Here is a 20000-nt window from a genome sequence, read left to right as displayed (position 1 = left end):
AAAAGTGACGATCCCCATGACTACAAGTTTGTGCGGTGGTTAACCAAAGAAAAGGTATTTATGACTGACAAAAGATCAATTATTATAATATTATTGTGAACAATTTGGTTTTAAAATTGCCCTTTGCAGATTCCTGACACATAGTATGAAATACAGTGTAATCTCATTTACAGTAGGATACATTGCAACTGCTGTATAGAAATTTATCATGAAGATTTTTTCAAATAATTTATTATTATTATTTTCAGGGAATCGCTGCTATTCCTCCAAGTGCTTTTTATTCTACACAACACAAGCACTATGGATCCAAGTACATAAGGTTTTGCTTTATCAAGGTTAGAAAACAGTACTTTTTAGGCTTCTCTACGCAATTGTTAAAAGTGTGTTCATAACTGCGAGGATCCTAAATTTATTAACCTGCAAGCATGCTCTCTCTAAGCGGTGGGAGTGAGCCCAACCCCAGTACCTCAGAGAGCCTGCTCGCAGGCAAGGATCATTGCTTCACTTAATACATTGCTTTCTAGCAATCAATTATTATTATTAGCGGGAAAGAATGGAACACTGTAAGTGGAACTAAGCACTAATAAAGGCAAAGGTAACTTAAGTCACTTTTATTTAACAATGCAAGTTCCTTCAGCTGCTAGGCTGGTATCAATGGAAGCCGACTGTATCCTAAAATTGAAACAGACCTTGAAGTCATAGAGGGTCGAACCGCGTGGACCCCTTGCTCCGAAAGCCCCACACTAACCAACTGAGCTGCACCTGTTCCTAAATTAAATTATAGTCACTGTGGAGCAAAAAAGATACTTGATATTTCTTTCTGATACATTTTTATATTGAATTTTAGGAGGACAGTACACTGGAAAAGGGTGCTAAGAAGCTCAAAGAATGGAAAGATGAACTAAGCAAATGAGAAGTGACAATTCTACATTAATTAAATGACAATTAAAAAACGTTTCTAGGAATATTAATTTTAGGGTTACAGTATTTTTTTTTTTTTTTTTGTGAGGGGTATTGCATGACTGAGTATAAGGAAAAGCTTTGTGAAGTGACTACAGTAGCTCTTTTGGTGTTCATGTAATGGACAAGAGAAAATCCTATTTTATTGAAAAAGGAGGAAAAGCACATTCAATATTGAAAAATGAATTCTCATTCTGTTTAATATATTGGCAAAGAAATTTGTACAGTAGAATAACAAAGCCAAGTTGTAATAGGACATTTGCATGATGACACCATTTGACTACAAGTCCCAGAATCCTTCAAGTTTTGCTTGTCTCATACGATAGAGTTAATGTTATTTTTACCCTACTGGAAATACAAAATTTAATTAAATAAGAAAAGAAAAACAAATTGAATTCTGGTAGTTGTAGTCAAATGACGCTATCATAAAAGCTGTTTGTATGGATCCATTTTTGAAGAATCTTTAGGGAATTTGTTGGTGTACCTTTTGAATTGACAACAATCAAATGGAACTCGGAAAAAATGTGAAACTTCGATGGGATTTGAATCAATGCCCCTTGAAGAGCTAGCTGGATGCTTTGACCGAACTGAGCAACTGGAGACCCAACTCTAAGTCTTATCTGTGGGCTTTTGACTAGAACCACATTTGGTCAGACCAACAGCGCATGCATTGGAATAATGTTATAACATGGACATTCAAAGTGCATGTGCAAAATCATAGTGGCTAACAGAATTCCCTCAAATCGACATCAAGCTGCCAATATAATCTGCAACACAGGGACCCCATCCTCTAAGCCAAAATTAGTGTGCTGCTTGCCTGTGGACTCACAGCAATAATATTAGACTAAGTATGCCTCATAATTACATTGCATGACCACAATGATCCTTTGAAATAACTGACGCAAAGATCTTTCCTGACAACGATCCAAGCTGCGATAAATACATCAAAACTGATATAAAAGACATGGAGAACATAACTACCAAAATGCAACTCGATAAAAATCAGATGGGGTTTCTCTTTCATATGATGTTCTTCTCACATGTTTTAAAAGGGAAAGCTATTTTGATATGGTCCAATCAAAGTCACAAAATTTTACAATATAATCTCAACTATGAAATGCTGTGCAGGATTTAGTAGTGGTCATTTTGTACAATATGCATGCATATAGGGCAATTTAATTTTGAAGATTTGCACAGTTGGGTTCAACAAGGGAACTAAATTACTCTACAGGAAAATGAATAAATTAATATTAATTAAACATTTTTAGAAGATGAAATATTAATTTTTTGTTTGCTTTATAATGCAATATGGGGTCTCAGGGAGTAGCGTCCCTGCCTTCCTTCTCAAAATCGTGGGAGAGGCTTAGTCTCGGGACCACTCGTGCCCGAAAACCAAGGTTGGGGGTAAGCAAGGGCATGCTCCCTGTAGAAACTATGCGCTCAAATAAGACCCTCATGATGACACCGGGAAAACATGGGCACCAGCCAGCCCAAAGGCTGGGGTGGGCCGCACTTGCCTACCACAAACAGAAAGGTGCAACCCCTGACCTTGGGCTGCACAAGCACTGCTTGCAGAATGATGGGAAGCCTGATGAGCGGCTTGGGTGAGGATGGGGACTTGGGAATGTGGGGAATATGAGCGAGAGAAGTACAGAGGTGTGTGGGGAGCTGAGGAAGAGGAGGATGGATATGTGTTGTCTACAGGAAGTGAGGTGGAGAGGACAAGGAGTGCGGTTTATGGGTGTGAAGGGTAGTAGATATAAGTTGTGGTGGTCTGGGAATAGTGATGGTACTGGAGGTGTGGGAGTTTTGGTAAAGGAGGAGCTGTGTGAGAAGGTCGTGGAGGTGCGAAGGAAGAGCGACAGAGTGATGACGGTAGTGATGACACTTGAGGAAGAAGTGGTGAGAATTATATGTGTGTATGGTCTGCAAAGTGGCAGAACGGGTGCAGAGAAAGAGCGTTTTTATGATGATTTGAGGAGTGAGTGGGATCTGCACAACATGGGTGAGCTAGTATTGGGTATGGGTGACTTTAATGGACATGTTGGGAAACGGATTGAGGGTTATGAGGGTGTGCATGGAGGAAATGGAATTGGGAAGAGAAATGTGGAAGGAAAGATGTTGTTAGAGTTTTGTGATGAAAAGGAGTTGTGTGTGGCAAACACATGGTTCAGAAAAGGGGAGAAGAGAAAAGTGACGTATATGAAATGAATCATATATGAACTGCGGATATGAAATCAAGTGAAGCTATGATCTTCGCAGTTATGAGCGCAATTCTTGCAATTGCGGAGAGAAGTCTGAAAAATTCAGGACTTCAACGGGGTTTGAACCCGTGACCTCGCGATTCCATCTACGCTGAGTGATATATACAGCTTTGGAATGTTGTTCTTGGTGGAGCTCCTTGTGCCTAGTTGGAGTAATCCGTGGGATGGAGTGTGTCGACCGGTGCTCATCCCTTCCAAGGTGCTGGCCAACGAGCGTCCCACTTTGCCTTCTTATCTCGATGTTCTCCTAAGTACTTGACAGCTACACTGACCTCATCAAGAAATGCTGGGTTGAAAACCCTAAGGAACGGCCAAGCTCATTGGCTATGTGTTCGTGAACTCGAAAGTATAAGTACCAGAATTTCCTCTCCTAAAATCACTGATCCAAAAGTATGAAGCAACTCACTAGCGGAAGATGTAAAGTTCAGATTTCCGGAGAACACGGACGACGTGCAGCACCACATACTTAATTTGTCAATTCACCAGGGTTCGGTAATGGAAACCTTCGGGGATATCACTGCTTCTTGTGCCAGAGAAGGAACTGAGTTCGATTCAGATTTAACGGCAGACATTTCTGCTCAAGTGCAGATGTTGGACGGTACTAATGCGTGTGTTTTCAACTCGATAGCGATAGCAGAGTGGTTCAGAAAAAACGAAAAAAAGGCACAGCTTCCCTTCAACAAAAACATCTTACAAAAAGCAATCGAGGAGATAATTCTATCGGTTCCGGAGCTAATAAATGATGTAAGGGACCCCTCTTCCAGGTACACCGTCGAAGACGCCTTGCAAATTTTATCTTGTAAAGGCAGTTTTGGCAGAAATTTGCTATCTCGGGGGTGGAAGCTGAATAATGAATAATGAATAACGAGTATAAATAAAAAATGAATAATGAATAATTGGGTCTGAAAACGCCGGAATAATGAATAACGCAGTTATGCTAGTGGAGTAATGAATAACAACAAAGAAAAATGAATAACCTACAAATATTAAAAAAGAACAATGAATAATTCGAACAAAACACACAAAGAATAATGAATAATCGAGGTCTAATTTTAAAGCGTCCACCCCCGATGCTATCGGAGCAAGTAATGGCGTCAACATCTGGGATTACAACAACAGAGGGTAAAGAGTCTCTGCGTCAAGGTTTGAATGTCCTCCATCTGCGAAGACCTGCTCAAGCAGTATACACCTGTCCTCCTTTTTCTTTCTTTATAGGCAGCGGAATTAACCCGGATTCCACCGCAAACTTTACCATAGTCGATACACACTGTGTTCCCAAAAGCGTTGGTGGCAACGAAAATGCAGCAGTGGTACAAATAAATCACACATCAGCTGAAAAGGCCGTATCCCATCTTGCCAAGTGGATGGAAATGAGACTGGAAAATTCTGGAGTTGGGAACTTGCAAAATTGCATAGACATTTTATTAGATCCTAGTAACTCTGAAATAGGTCCAGAATTAACAGACACGTACCTATGCTTGGAGGACGAAGAGGAGAATGAAAGCCTTTGTAATGCACTCGAAGACTCTATAAGTGAAATGGAATCTAGTGTAACCAATATGGAGAATGACTGCGAACGTTTTGTCCCATGTGACAACCAAAAGATCGAAGAAGACACAAAAGACGCTTTAGAGGAAGGAGAGCCATGGAGTTGCCCATCAAAAATGGCTGCCCCTGATAAAACAACGGAAACGTTATGGACGGGATACTTAGCTCGATTTGGACATTCTTCACTGAAACAATTCCAAACGCATGCCATTCAGGCCGTTGAATTATGCCGCGATTCGATAATAATTCAGCCTACGGCAAGTGGAAAAAGCGTCTGCTTTCAGTTACCTTCCTTATTTGACGATAAACTCACAACCGTAGTGGTATGTCCGACAATCTCTGATTAATTCACATGTGGAAAATCTAAAGCTGCATAGTATTGAGTGTTCATCCTTAGGACCCTCGTCCGGTGGAGCTCTTCTTCAATCCCTGTCCTCTTGTGACAAAGAGCAATTACCTCCTTTGATCTTTACCACACCTGAATATTTTGCAAACAAAGTCAAGAAAGAAATTCTTGAAATGAAATCAGTTGTTAAGATGCTGGTCTTACAGTCAAACCAAGTGAAGCGTACCCCTTAAGATTGCATTAATGAAGTGATTATTTGAAACTTGAACCCGCTAGTCGTTTCAAGAATGCAATAATGAATTGATTATTCGAATATTGAACTCGCTCGCTCGATCCAAGAATACGGCTAAATTCGCTAACGGCTTACGTTTTCGAAAAATCAATTCACTGTTGCGACTAGTAGGTTTGACTAGTCTTTTCTAGAATGCAATACTGAATCGATTTTTCGGAAACGGAACCCGTTAGCCGTATTCTTGGATCAAACGAGCGAGTTCAATATTCGAATAATCAATTCATTATTGCATTCTTGAAACGACTACCGGGTTCAAGTTTCAAATAATCAGTTCATTAATGCAATCTTGAGGGGTACGCTTCACTTGGTTTGACTGTAGACGAAGTACATAAAATGTTTGACCGAAGCTCCAAATTCAGGGCTTGTTACGGTAGCTTCAAGGCCCTTAAAGACGATTTTTCGGAAATTCCAATCATAGCGCTGACTGCAACGCTCACTGACTCACAGTTAGAAAATCTGGCCAAAAATTATCTACGTTCGCCTGTTTTTATTCGGGGAAGTGTCAACAAAAAGAATACCAAATTGAACATTGAGCAGTATCAAACCGTCCATAGAAGAGAACGCGATGATATGTGGGATGGCGTGGCCAAAACTTTAGTGGACACTATACATGATGACTACGCCATCGTTTAAATGGATTTCAAGGTTGATGTCGAACGTCTTGTCAAGGGTTTGATAAAAGCTGAGTTAAAAGAAGTAAAAACGTACCACGGCGGGATGCCACTAAGTGAAACGAAGAACAAAGACAACAAAGTGGACAGAGAATTTCGAAACAAAGAATTTCAGGTCCTTGTCGCTACTGAATCGTACGAAGTTGGAACCTACAAACCTCACGTTAACCTTGTTTTGCCAATTGGATGCATGCGAAATATGGCGGTATTGGTACAGGAGTTTGGTCGTGCAGGTCGAAACAGCGAGTCTTCAGACGGTATTATTATGGTAAATGAAAGCGTCGACGATCAGCGTTTAATCTATTGGATAAAGGAATGCTCTCAGGAAGAAATCCTTGATAAGAAATCAGAATATGAACAATGCTGGAAATGGCTGTATGGTTTTCTGGCTGGGACTTGCCTCCGAAAGAGTCTATTAGAGAATTTCGAGTCCACAGATGTATTTGAGTTGGCCGCTAATGGTGAGTGCTGTTCCAGCTGTGACATTTCTTCAGCCAAGAAATTTAACTGCAAAGAAACTGCCGCTCTTCTGCTTAAAGCACTGGAAGAGGTAGCAAAGCTACCAATAATTAAGTCTGGAGTCAGCGAGGAAAAAGTGATATCTTGGTTGCGCGGTTCTAAGAGAGGTTGGATAACCTCCTCTGATATCCAAGACCACTTAGATGCTTCGCAAAGTTATTCCAAGGGAGCGCATCTGGAGGAAGGCGCCTTCGAACCCTGTAACAGATGAGGAGACAGCGGCAAAGGAGATGAGGGAAATGGACACAGCAGAGATCAGGGAAGATGAAGTCAGACAAGCCCTAAGGAAGACGAAAAGTGGAAAGGCACCTGGAATGGACGAAATACCCGCAGAGTTGCTGAAAGCAAGCGGCGACATAGCAGTACAAGAACTGACAAGACTATACAGGAAGATATGGAAGGAAGAGAGAATACCAGATAACTGGAAGACAGGCATCATCGTCAAACTACCAAAGAAAGGGGACTTGAACGAATGTAAAAACTGGAGAGGAGTGACACTGCTGCCAGTAATGAGCAAAATCATGGGCCGAATCATAATCGATCGGATCTAACGGGGAGTGGATGAGGCCCTCAGAAAAGAACAGGCGGGGTTCCGTAGGAATAGGAGCACAGTGGAGCAGATCTTCATTCTCCGCAACATCATGGAGCAGGTGAATGAGTGGAGAGCGACGCTGTACACACACTTCATTGACTTCGAGAAGGCCTTTGATTCGATCCATAGAGAAAGCTTGTGGAAGATCATGAAGTCGTACGGCATACCTGAAAAGCTGGTGAAGATGGTTAAAATCATGTATGAGGAATTTGAGTGTACGGTGATGGATGACGGGGAACAGACGAGGTGGATCAAGATCACAACGGGAGTCAAGCAAGGGTGTGTTATGTCAGGATTTCTCTTCCTCATAGCAATAGATTGGGTGATGAGAAAGACGACACATGGGTATAAGAATGGAATACGATGGAACTTCACCAGCGTATTAGAAGACCTTGACTTCGCAGACGATATTGCTCTGATCTCGTCGAAGTACGAGCATATACAGAGCAAGACGGATCGATTGGTGGAGAACGCTGGGCGTGTAGGACTGAAGCTCAATGCGGCAAAATGCAAGATGATGAGATCGAATGCAAAACGGCAGGACAGGGTCAAGATTGGACAAGATGAAGTCGAAGAAGTGGAAGAATTCGTATACCTCGGAGCAACGGTCAGGAAAGATGGTGGTGGAACTGAAGATATTAGGAACCGACTAAATAAAGCAAGAAGGGCGTTCTATAACCTAACCAAGATATGGAGGTTACGGAGCATAGGACGCCAAACGAAGATCAAGCTGTTCAAGACGCTAGCACGCCCAGTACTACTCTACGGATGCGAGGCATGGAAAATGACAAAGGTGGAGGAAAAGAAGATGGACGCATTCCAGTTTGTGTGCCTCAGACGAATCCTCGGAATTCGGTGGCCACAGAGAGTGAGCAACGAGAGGATAGGGGATATTACAGGAATAAATAAGACCAGTGATGAGATCCGCAGGAGGCGCTGGAACTGGATCGGGCACGTCTTGAGAAAAGATGCAACCGACAACTGCAGGGTAGCGTTAGGGTGGCAACCAGAAGGGAAACGGGCAGTAGGTCGACCAAAGACCACGTGGAGACGAACTGTGGAAAATGAGCGAAAGAGGGAAGGGTGGAACAGCTGGAGAGAAGTCAAAGTCATAGCGGAAGACAGAGTGGGTTGGAAGACGAGGGTTGCGGCCTTATGCGCCTCCTGGCGCGGAGAGATCTAAGTGCTAAGTGTAAGTGCATCTGGATGGTATACCGCTTAAGAAGGAATGGTGGTCAACGCATTTACGCCAACTTGTACATTCCGGTTTAATAAAAATTTCATTTAATATTAATCGTGGACAGAACTTTACAAAGGCCTCGCGATTATTCGGTTACAGAGCAAGAAGTAGCATTCCTTTCGAATCCATATGACATATTTGTACCTCATCCAGACAGTTTTGAGGATACCAAACAAAAGCGAGTAGTTGCCAGAAGAGTTTTACGCTGTACGCTGCGTACAGAAACAAACACTACTTGCCGAAGATAAGAGAGCAACTGGCAAAGTCCACGAACTGGTTTGCAGTCAAAGAAAAATCTGCCTACGAATACCCCGGTTTCGATGTTCCCTCTGACCGAATTGGACACTGCCCTGATCCAAAGAAAACTGGTATTGGATCTTGCCAAAGACCACATTTTATGTGGGATGATTGTCAATTAACGAATAGAGGGACATCTACTCAAAAGGTGCATTTGAAGATAGATAACGTAAACACGGAGGTATGGGTCAGGCGTGCATTTTACGAGGGCGTAAAAATTTGCAGTTTTGAAGGTTTTGCCTACACTGTAAGCAACCGACAAAGGCTTAGCAAATGCAAAGAACATGCCGCAGAACACACTTTAAAGGTAACAGGTAACTGTCCCGCGCAAATTGTCTATGTGTGGCCGGTTGAGGATGGCGGAAGAAGGTGGATTGGTGCCTACCGGGAACAACTCATAACCTCATGAAACCAGCACCTCACGTCATATCGCAAGCTGTAAAACTCGACATCCAAACAGCAGTTAAAAAGGATTGCTCCCTCACCACGAAACAACTCCAGAAAGGTCATGGCATTCGTTTCATTCCTGCGGAAAAATCCCCTGCAGCATCAAATCCAAGCAGGATTAGGAGAGAGAGGCAGATGGTACTAGAAGGAAGATCTAGACTTAACCCAAATATCATACCTCTAGTACAAGTGCTGGAATTTGAAGACTTCAAGAAGGAGTACGAGAATCGGCACGAATCTGTCGATGAAGAATTTCTCGTTAAAGTAAATGAAAAAATGGGAAAATACCAAATGGAAGGTAGGGAATATTTGCTGTCACCATCAAGACATTTTGCCTTTTTCCTTGCGCCATATCAAGCAGAGCTGTTGAAGGACAGCAAGGATTTATACGTAGACATAACGTACGCAAATAATAGCGGATTCCCATACCTCCTAAATATGGTAGCATTCAACGAAATAGCGTTGAGTTACAATGCAGTGGCCAGAGTTCTTCTGAATAAGCAGGATGGCGATGCTTATGCAACAGCCATATCCGAAGTATTTGGCCATGTCACAAATATCCACCCTTCCTTTAAAAATGGTCATAACCTTCGCCAGATAATGGTGGATTTTGACCAGGCCTAGTACAATGGTTTTGAAAGAAGCATGGGAACGGAAGTAACAGAGAAGATCATGCGTGGCTGCGCGGTTCGTTGGAAAACTTAAGTGAACCGTGTCAGCGATATCGTACACTAAAAGCAAAGAAGAGCGTTGCATCTTTCGCCACTTAGGTCATGCCATCCAGGACGTTGATCAACAAGCTGATGTTAGGCTAGCATTTGACGTTCTTTATGGCAAGAAGAGCGTGGTTCATGCTAAACATCTGCTCTCCCCACAACTAGCTGCAATCTCCAGTGCAGGGATGGCGCAGTGGTGAGAGCACTCGCCTTCCACCAATGTGGCCCGGGTTCGATTCCCAGATCCGGCGTCATATGTGGGTTGAGTTTGTTTGTTTCTCTACTCTGCACCGAGAGGTTTTCTCCGGGTACTCCGGTTTCCCCTCTCCTCAAAAATCAACATTTGATTTGATTTGTGTTAATTGTTAATTTCTATTTACAGTGTCCCCAATTAGTGCTTCAGCGCTAGAACGTCTAGACACTTAAATAAAGTTCCTTTCCTTTCCTTTCCTCCAATCAAATTAATAACTGTCACTGGTCGAAATCTGCTCACTGGGTCAAATGGTGGTCTAGGGAACGAATTCTGAAGATGTTTTGTAAGGCATTCACTCTACGTGATACTGAAGACTGGGAATCTACAGAGAATACCAACAATCCCGTTGAGTCTTTAAACCGCCAGTCCATCGGTGAGGGATGTAGCAATATCTCAGTACTGATGAAGAATATCTACTTGGAAGACCGGCTACATACCGTGAAGATCGTAGCTTACGAACAAAACATTAATATCAGTTACGAAACCAGCAGCCAGGAAGCGAGAGAGAAGAGAGAGAAGAGGCAGACGAAGAGGAAGCGATCTCGCCTTAGTTTGAGAGGAACCTCTGGCTCGCAAAATGACCCTAAAGCGCATTTGGACCAAACACCACCTGATAAAAGGGGCAAGACTCGAGGCACGGTCATCCAGGAAAAAGTTGGGAGAGGCAATGATTGGCAATAGAGTTGAAGTGGAATATGAGGAGAAAGTTGATGGGGAAACAAAGTATCTTGGATGGATAAGTGGAACTGTTATGGAATATGACAAATTTAAGGGCTATCTTGTTCAGTTTCCAGATGATGTGGACTGGATACCTAGTCTCAGAAGCAAGGACGTACGAATTTTAGAGTAGTGCTTTTTTTGTTCTTTTCAACATAATGGGGCACTGCGCCAAAAGAGTTAAATCATGCGAGTGACAACTCTAAGAAACGTTGTTTGAGTCCTCCCGGCAATTTTGAAGATCCTTCCGAGTGTTTCGGTAACATTCTTGTAAAATGTCAAAACTTTGCTCTTTTTTTCTGCAGTATCCCAGAACTATGTCATATTTCCCATCAAAAATCCCGAGTCTTCTCGATTCTTTTGTTTTTCTCCCGAAACAGGCCTTGTTAGAGTTGTCACCCCCTATTGTAACTTCCTTTTTTAGTTCATCAATTTGTTAAATTTTGCTCAAACGATAGGCTGACTCGCCTTAGCGTAGATACCAAGGCTCTGCACTGTTATTGCAACTGCTACATGTCGTATTTACTTTTTCAACCAAGCTTTAACATTGTTTATTCCCTTATCGCTAATGGTATCCCTAAGTTCTCTCTCTAAAGTACGTCACCCTTGCACACACTAAGATTAACATTAACTGAGTAGAAGCTTGATCGTTCACTTTTAGACACTAAATCTACAGCCTTTTTGGATTTACCGATCGTGGAAATACTGAGAATTCTAGACATATTGTATAAACATACCAACGCGACAACTCAAACGAATAGTGAACTTCAAACGAAAACTTTGTAAGAATGGCTTAATTACAACTCATGGAGGTCCCAGCCGAGGTGAGCACAAATTCCCAAACATCCTACAGTAAGAAATAGGAAAAACATGAACATTTCGCATTTAATTAATCGCGAAGTCACTGATGCCCTCATATATTTAGACGAATATTTTGCAATTAATTAATCGCGAAGTACCTGATTTATGTGTAGACGAACATTTCGCAGTTTATTAATCTCTAAGTCAAAGTTGGCCTCATATATTCAGACGAACATTTCGCAGTTAATTAATCGCGAAGTCACTGATTCCCTAAAACATTCAGACGAACATTTCGCAGTTAATTGATCGCGAAATCACTGATTCCTTTATATGTTCAGACGAACATTTCGCAGTTAATTAATCGCGAAGTCACTGATTCCTTCATATATTCAGACGAACTTTTCGCAGTTAATTAATTACGAAGTCAGTGATTTCTTAATATATTCAGACGAACATTTCGTAGTTAATTAATCGCGAAGTCACTGATTCCCTCATATACATATATTCAGACGAACATTTCGCAGTTAATTAATCTCGAAGTCATTCATTCCGTCATATATGAAGATGTACATTTCGCATTTAATTAATTGCGAAGTCACTGATTCGTTTATGTATGTAGACGAACACAATTAACTAACTGCAAAGTCCTTCGCTTCTGTAATATGTGTAGAGAGACATTTTTGCTAAATTTCATTTGTCTCTATAGAGTGACATAAATGCAAACTTTGCAATTGTAAAATCTCTCACGCTCGCTTAAAAAATTGCCGCAACAAAAACAGACGCGATGCCGCTTTGCTCACTATTTCCGAGACATGCGCGTTCCATTTGAGGTTACATGTACTAGATATAGTTAAGCCTAAAAGCTTTGCGGTTGGAATTACTTCTAAGTTCTTATTAACAACTATAGGATCTAAGTTGTCTTGAAGAGTTCTTGGTGAAGCTGATCCGCAGCTCCTTGCACTTGCACTCGCGTTGGGACTGGGACGAGAGATCATCAACGACAGCTTCAATACCCCCTAGTTGTCCTCGGGGGATAATTTCGGAGATCGTGGTATCGTCCACATATTTCCACAGCATTGCACCACCGTTCACTTTGATGTCATTAATCGTGATGGCGAAGAGCCAGGGGCCTAATTTCGTCCCCTGTGGGACCCCTTCAGGTATAGCGCCCCACTCAGAGAAACAATCCTGCGATAACTTCACCCTCTGTTTGCGGTTAGTGAGAAAACTCTTGATCCAATGAATCACCCAAGGTGGAAGATCATAGTGCAGCAACTTTCCGCAGAGAATGTGGTGGTCAATTAAATCGAAAGCTTTCTTAAAATCGAACAGGACCACCCTAGCGATGGCCTCGTTCCCATCTGTGCCTCTATACCAAGCGTCCAACATGCTGATCAGCGCATGTGTGGTGGATGAATTAGGAACAGTTCCAAATATTGGTTTGGGTCGATTTTCTGCATCACCGCCGGCTTAACATAGTCCTGGACAACATACTCCTCCGCTACTTTGGATAATATTGGAGTCAAGGAGATTAAGCGGAGATGTTTGTTGACATCCGACACAGGAGTCCGCTTATTGAGGGGTGATATCGGCTCTTTTCCAAGAATAGGGTAGACGCCCTACTTGATATGAAGCATTCAGTGCAGAAGACCTCTTTTTTTTTTTTTACTTATCCCAACTAATGTTGATCAAGATTCATAATTACTGTTCCCTTGTGTTCAAAATGTCTTTGGGGCAGTAAAAACGTGTTTTTTATCCTGAAACCTTGAAAAACAAGCTTAAAATTGCTCAGAAAAAAAATCGCATAATTTAAATTATTTATCGCATAATTGGCTTTTCTAATCGCATAATCTGCCCTGCAAATTTCGCATAATTTGCATTTTTTCATCGCATCCTATCAGAAGGCCTGTCTCAGGCCATCATATTTGGTAGGAAATTCAACTCTACTTCATTTTTCTATCAGGAAATGCTATGTTTCAGTGCCCACAAAGTCATTTGTGAATATCAGATGGATCACTAGTAAATTATTAAAGAATGGCCTCAAAATGAAAAATAAAAGTAATAGTGCCTTTATTAATGACTAAATGTGTCCTGGTGACTGTCTTATGTGCTCCGTAAAAATGAATTAATTTTGAAATTTTGAAAAGAAAAAATATTAAGGTTATCACTTTTCAAGACATGCTACCACATACCCCCGACCTTGCATTAGTAGTAGAGGGGTCAACACTTAATTACCCAAGGCTTACAGACGGAATTGAAATGGTAAGACACTGTCACAATACACACAAAAAGAGAAAGAAAACAAAAATCCCAACTGAGTCGTTCTCCATTTGTGTTGATGGGCGTCTGCAGGAAGACTGCTAGCAGTTTCGAGCCACCTGCTTAAGTCACACGTGTGAGTTGGGGAGAGACTGGGAGCTCAACTGACTTAGAAGGAACTGCTAGCTGTCTATCTGCAGATGTTTACATGTAGACATAGTGTTTCAAGTAATGTTTCTCTCATCTCCAAGCTGCACTGTAGACCTTTTCACCCCATGGATGAGGAAAATCATCTAGCATTAATTAGACAGAGAATCTTTAAAGGAATAATAATTACTTATTCTTACAGGGTTCATGCTGGATTTTGTCTATAAAATTCCAGGAGTATTCAAGGAGTTTTCAAGAACCAGAAATTGAGTTTTCAAGGAGTCTTTATAAGAAGATTTCTATGCCATACATGGTGTTTCATTGTTTTCTTTGCTGAAAAAGCCTACCTCTCCAGGGCTTTTCAAGGACTTGAAGGAGTAGCACAAACCATGTCCTTAGTTTCCACTTGTGTGGAATTTAGTAACCATGTCTCTTAACTGAAAGAAAGATTACATTTTTTTTTATATTTGGGACACCAACATGGACACACTGATGTGAAAACCAAGGATTGCCACATTACCCCAAATGTTATAATTTACTGTCTGGGATTTTGAGATTTGGTGATTTCAGAATTGCAGAACTTGATGAGAAGTCACCAACTGTGATGAATGATTTACAAGAGACCATCCTTGATAAGAGGACTTGTTGGTAAAAGAAAGCAGCTGTGCATCGTACGTAAACTTAATCGGGAAGGAAGTTTTTGCTTTCTTTGAGGTTGTGACACATCGCCTTTCTTCCCTGCTGGCCATTGCAAATGTTGCTCGCAGTGTTTCAAAACAGTCAGTAATATTTCCACAGGCTCCAGTCTCATAGTCAGTGAGAATTTCTTGTGCCCTATTGCTATGAGCGATTCACAGAAGGCATTAAAACTGAGAGCTGCCCGACCAGAATCGCCTACTGGATGACGACGACTCATGTTGATGAACATTATGTCAAACGCAGCAAGAGTGAAGCCAAAGTCAGTTAGATGACATCGCCTGTTGAAAGCAATACATATGATAACCTTAAATTACTAACTGATTGATACTGCAGCTATGGTCTGCATTTCTTTCGAACAAACTAATTTCAGCCATGAAGTGGAAAAAACAAGAAGCTGTAACATATTACAGCCAGACAATTACAACCAGGCAGAAATTAATTTCAAATTTAGGGAGCTGTACTATGGAATGATAATTTGGTCTATTGCATTGGCCTAACACAGCATGACATACACTGTATGCTAGTTCATATTAATTCTCAAAAAATCAAAATAGTTGGTGTAAAATAACTGTGCATGTTCGGTAATTGAATATAATGTCCACTGTACATCCCTGGCCATAATAAACATGCAAGCATACAGTCAAGACATCAGCCTTATCAGAACATATTACTTGAAAATGGTGTAGGTACATGTAACTTTATGCTAGCTAAAAATAATTGACTTTTAGGTGAAAGTCTCAAACTCATATTTTATTATGAAACTTACCCAATAACATTGAAATCGTGACCACAAAAGAATGTACAGGAAAAACTCAAAGTGAACTTCGGTCCACAATATCATTTTTAAATAGTGGCAGTTAACATCTTGCCTTTTTACCAGCCAACACCTGACTTCTAAATGGGTGACAAGAAAATGAGGAAGACATCATGGTAAAAGACTCTCAGTATTTGGGAGGCTAGTCCAATTTGCTTTCCCACTGGTCTTATTACATGCAAATTAATATTGGCCAGACACAACCGAAAATATTTTACCTACCTTGCCATCATTCTGAAAGATGTAGGACCCATTCTGGTAGATGTTCGAACACCCACAAAGTGTCTAAACAATGTGACGCACCGTTCCACAACTCTATGGTGATCCAATTGGGAAGCCAGCTTGGGATAAATTTGGTGCAAGCAACCTGCAATCTCCGGAGGACTGTCATCCCTGCAACAGCAAGACTAGTGTCATGATAATCACTGAACTCATTTTCATAATCAACACAGTGTTTACTACAAGTATTTAATTTAATGTTTAAATTCTCTGCAATTTACATCAAATCTGTTTTCTAGTATTTTACACCTTTCATTCTTTCAATAATTTATTGTAGTTGATCTTCCTATACATGACTAGCTCTTTGCAGGACCAGCTAATAATTATAGTAATTTTTTATGAAATAAGAAATTCTCTCAATTAAATCAACAAAAATTTAATGTGGAATAAATAATTATATTCTAAGTAAAATGATCAAGGTAATACTGCATTGTATCAATAATATTCTGAATGATTGTTAGCATTTCTTGGAGATGTAAAAGGAGAAAGGAATAGAAAAGCAAAGGCCCTTAATAATATCCAAACGATAATAATGTTGGGATAACATTTTTTGGAACACAACAGCAATAACCCATTCGAACGGGTTACAATTGTTTTCGCACTGATAGCCCAAGCCGTTCGAACGGATATGCCCAATCCGTTCACATGGCTAATGTACGGCACACACATGGCTATCTGTGCGAAAACAGCAAACCGTAAGGAACGTTCTCACATGGGAGGTCACATTTTCTTACAAATCACCTAATAATAGACATTGTCTAAACTAATTAATCATAGAGAAAAATATCATTCATAAGGAGGCATCCAAATTTTTTCTTTAGATTTTCATACTCGAGTCTTTTGAACCCATGGATTTTGTTAAGTTTTCCCTAACAATAGCCTGCATGGCAGGCGTTAAAAGGGGAGGGAGAGGGCACCCTAGGATGTTCCCAGTTGACAAGTAAAATCATTTAGCTGGCATTAGACAGAGTAAAATCTGTTAAGTCTCACTCCCAGGAAACAGTGGGTTAAGGAAGGTCGTCTCATGAGGCATCGTAAATTTTAAGACTTTCCCATAATTTTACAAATAATGAAAAAAAGTTAACATGCGCTAGGAAGTCATTTACATTGCTCTTCAATCAACACCCTCTCTACTTAAATTCCATCCAATCTACTCTACAGTGTATCTGTCTTAAGGATGGTCATCAAAAGCAACAAACATCATTGAACTCTTTCTATATACTTACGTTCTCTTATGCTGCCATGCTAGCAACATGGAGTCTTTGACAATTGGAAGTTTAATCTCCATGTCTGTTGCACTAATAACATGCTCAACTTTCCCAGGACTAACTTCTTCTTCATGATCAATTCTTAAACTTGGACTTGAGTTCACTTCAAGAAGAAAAGGCTTAAGATTTTTGTCCAGTAAAATGTCAAAACCTAATATTTGAAAACACTTCAACTTTTGCTTCAACTCTGCACTCATGACCTGGTTCTGAAGTTTTAGGATTGGTACAAGAGCAATCATAGTCTGGCAAGCAACCTTGTCAATGTCAGCCCATAGACGCTTTATGTCACAGCCTTCTTTTGCCAGTTTTCTGAAGACTGCACTAAGCTTTTGCTTACTTCCTTTATCACCGGCATCACTTTGAACATATCCTGAGCTGTACTTGTTCAAGGAATAGTTCGTTAAGTGCATGTATGTCTTGAATATGTTTTTGGGTGTTGGTGGATGGTAGTGTTCTGTGCAGAAGCGTACCATTCCTTCCCGACAAATGTACACCTGCAATGGGTCTAAGCTCTTCAATACAACATAAATTCTCAAGTCAAATTTAAACTTGTCCAAAAGATAGGGATCTGCTATATATTCTTGCACAACAGATGGCCTTGCGAAGGATGCATCCAGATTAACATCATGAACATTCTGTGTTAGGAAAATTCCCTCACCCTGGGATCCACCATCAGGTTTTAAGATAAAAGTCTGTGACTTCTTTTTCTTCGAAGCATAAGCAAGAAGTTCACCATATTCCTCAGGCAGGATCCATGTTTTAGGGTAGAAGGTGAACTCATGAGGAAAAAGTAGCTGAAGGCGGTTGATTTGTCTTGTCAGCTGTATTTTGTGGGCAGCTTCTGACATGCCTACCATAGGAAAAAAGACATGTAATAAGATAACTATCAGTTTAGCATACAGTCATGTACATTATATAGTGCACACAATTGTCAAATCAGGTATTTCAAGGTATGTCTACTCCATTTCAAGTGATGTCAACAGTGAGCAGTGTATGTTCTGCTTGAGTGTGATGGCTCATTTACGGTAATTAAGACAATAATAATGAATTTTTTTAAGTGTCAAGTCTTCCAGCACTTTATAGAGCACTAAATTGGGTACAATGTACGCGTACATTAAGAACTCAAACCAAATGTTGGCTTTTGAGGACCAAGGAAAACCACAGTAACTGGGGAAAAACCTCTGGGAGCAGAGTAGAGAACAAAATAATAAGCTCAACCCACATGTGTCACAGAGTCCGGGAAAATCAAAACTGGGCCGCATTGGTGAGATACATTCGTGGGAGGCAAGTGGCCAGACTCACCAGTGCAGGGTTGCAGAAGTGCCTTCACACAATGTCAATGATGTACACGTAGAGTATCCTTGCAGAAAACCCAGAGGTTGGACCACACCCTTCAAAATGTTTTAGGGGTGGCAAATGGACTACCTCCAAAAGCTTGGCACTTGCAAACTTTTCATCTGATCTTGAAGTCTCGTTTGTATCGCATGTATTTTGGTGTGAACTGAGTTCTGACTTGCATGTTTTGGTCTCGGTGTCAGATTTGCAACAAGGGTCTTAGACTTTACCATTTGTCACCCCTTGTTTTGGCTTGGATTCCACGGGAATTCACCTATGAGCCCCTGGGAAAGGAGTTGGAAAGAGCTAAGATGATAGGGAATAAAGTGTAGAAACCGAGACCTTTTAAAGGGCAGTTGTGTGAGAATATTTGCAATACTGTAGACTTTTCACCAAAGATAGGCAAACAAATAATACGGGGAAGAGAATTGGGAGTAATGGGTCCAAATTGTGCCAAACTGACTTGTTTACGTCCAATAATGATCAAGGTGTGTTTTACAAGTGTTTCATCTCACCAAAAAATTTGCTTAGTTGTCCAGTTTGTATATAATCCGGTATTTCAAAGTTTCCACCAAGCCAATAAAAGTCACATCCAGTTCGCCTAGCAACAGGAATCTGAAACAGGAAAGGTTTCTTGTTTAACAATATTGTACTTATCTTTGCCAGTTTCCACTTTACAAATAATTTTTTTTGGGTCTCAAAAAAATAAGACATAGTTACTTGACACTTACTGTATGCAATTATGCCCTGTATTTCGAAATTTAGCTGACTTCAATCGGTGCTCTATTGAAGATCTCCCAGGGAAGATTGGGGTCTTGACCCCTTTAAAATTACCTTCAAACAACATTTTGTTCTCAGCATTTTTATCCCTGAAAGGTTATATTTGATATTTTGTCTTAGTTTGTTTCCCTGTTCCCCTGTTTAAATTAGCCATGTTCCCTTGTTCCCCTGGGAGACCTTCTCTATTCTATCATCATCATCATCATCATCATAAGTCCTTTCCGCGCCCAGTGGCGCATAGGGAACAAACAAAAGATCTCCATACTATCCTGTCTTTAGCTAGTTGAATACCAGCCCAGCTTCTCCACCCAAATTCAATCCTCTCTTTTTGTAGCATCCTACACCACATAAGACATGCCCTATCCACTCCTAATATTCTTCTAGCTCTAATATCCATAGATTTCCCTGGGGCATACATTGCTCCCAGCATGCAACCCTAACCTTCTTTCTAGGGTGGACTAGGGACTCCTTCCTAGTGACAGCTTCCCGCAGGGTAATTTGGCTACCACTATTCATGTTTCCATCTCTTTAATAGTGGAGAAGAGTTTAGCTGAGACCCAGACCCCTGAAACAGTTGAATTTCTAGCTCGAGTTTCCGTAAACAAAAGGGTTTTACGAGAGTGGGTGGTTAGCCCCCAGCTCAACCCCCAACATGGAGGATCAGGGGTTTCTCTCAGGGTTTTCCTTCCCCTAGCCACAGGCATCTCATTATATGGAGGCACCAGAAACTCGCCTCTCGCCTTTGCTGCTTTTTTA

The 20000-nt window shown here is 40.9% G+C and overlaps 4 protein-coding genes across 6 annotated transcripts in view; 2 read left to right on the top strand and 2 right to left on the bottom strand.

The window, feature by feature from the left end:
- The window catches only part of LOC137993629 (kynurenine--oxoglutarate transaminase 3-like), a 26055-nt gene extending 23812 nt beyond the window's left edge, over window positions 1–2243 (top strand). For all 3 annotated transcript variants that reach the window (XM_068839588.1, XM_068839586.1, XM_068839587.1), the window contains 3 exons: window positions 1–54; window positions 249–335; window positions 848–2243. The exon at window positions 1–54 is cut by the window's left edge and continues 23 nt beyond it. In XM_068839588.1, coding sequence (XP_068695689.1) covers window positions 1–54; window positions 249–335; window positions 848–913 — 207 coding nt within the window. In that variant the 3' untranslated portion in view covers window positions 914–2243. The remainder of the gene's footprint in view (window positions 55–248; window positions 336–847) is intronic.
- Window positions 2244–6043: 3800 nt separating this feature from the next.
- Window positions 6044–6811, top strand: LOC137991844 (ATP-dependent DNA helicase RecQ-like). Its single transcript, XM_068836882.1, has one exon. It carries the CDS (start codon window positions 6044–6046, stop codon window positions 6809–6811), a length of 768 nt encoding a protein of 255 aa, XP_068692983.1.
- Window positions 6812–12557: 5746 nt separating this feature from the next.
- Window positions 12558–13052, bottom strand: LOC137991843 (uncharacterized). Its single transcript, XM_068836881.1, has one exon. The coding sequence runs from the start codon at window positions 13050–13052 to the stop codon at window positions 12558–12560; it is 495 nt and encodes a 164-aa protein (XP_068692982.1).
- Window positions 13053–13717: 665 nt separating this feature from the next.
- Window positions 13718–20000, bottom strand: part of LOC137993627 (tubulin polyglutamylase TTLL11-like) — an 8537-nt gene continuing 2254 nt past the window's right edge. Inside the window, exons 2-5 of the mRNA XM_068839583.1 lie at window positions 18980–19079; window positions 17088–17979; window positions 15805–15975; window positions 13718–15046 (exon numbers count right to left, since the gene is read on the bottom strand). Coding sequence (XP_068695684.1) covers window positions 14683–15046; window positions 15805–15975; window positions 17088–17979; window positions 18980–19079 — 1527 coding nt within the window. The 3' untranslated portion in view covers window positions 13718–14682. The remainder of the gene's footprint in view (window positions 15047–15804; window positions 15976–17087; window positions 17980–18979; window positions 19080–20000) is intronic.

This window comes from Montipora foliosa, chromosome 2, assembly GCF_036669935.1.
Source record: "Montipora foliosa isolate CH-2021 chromosome 2, ASM3666993v2, whole genome shotgun sequence".
NCBI classification, from domain to species: Eukaryota; Metazoa; Cnidaria; class Anthozoa; order Scleractinia; family Acroporidae; genus Montipora; species Montipora foliosa.
This window is presented reverse-complemented; position numbering and strand designations above follow the sequence as displayed.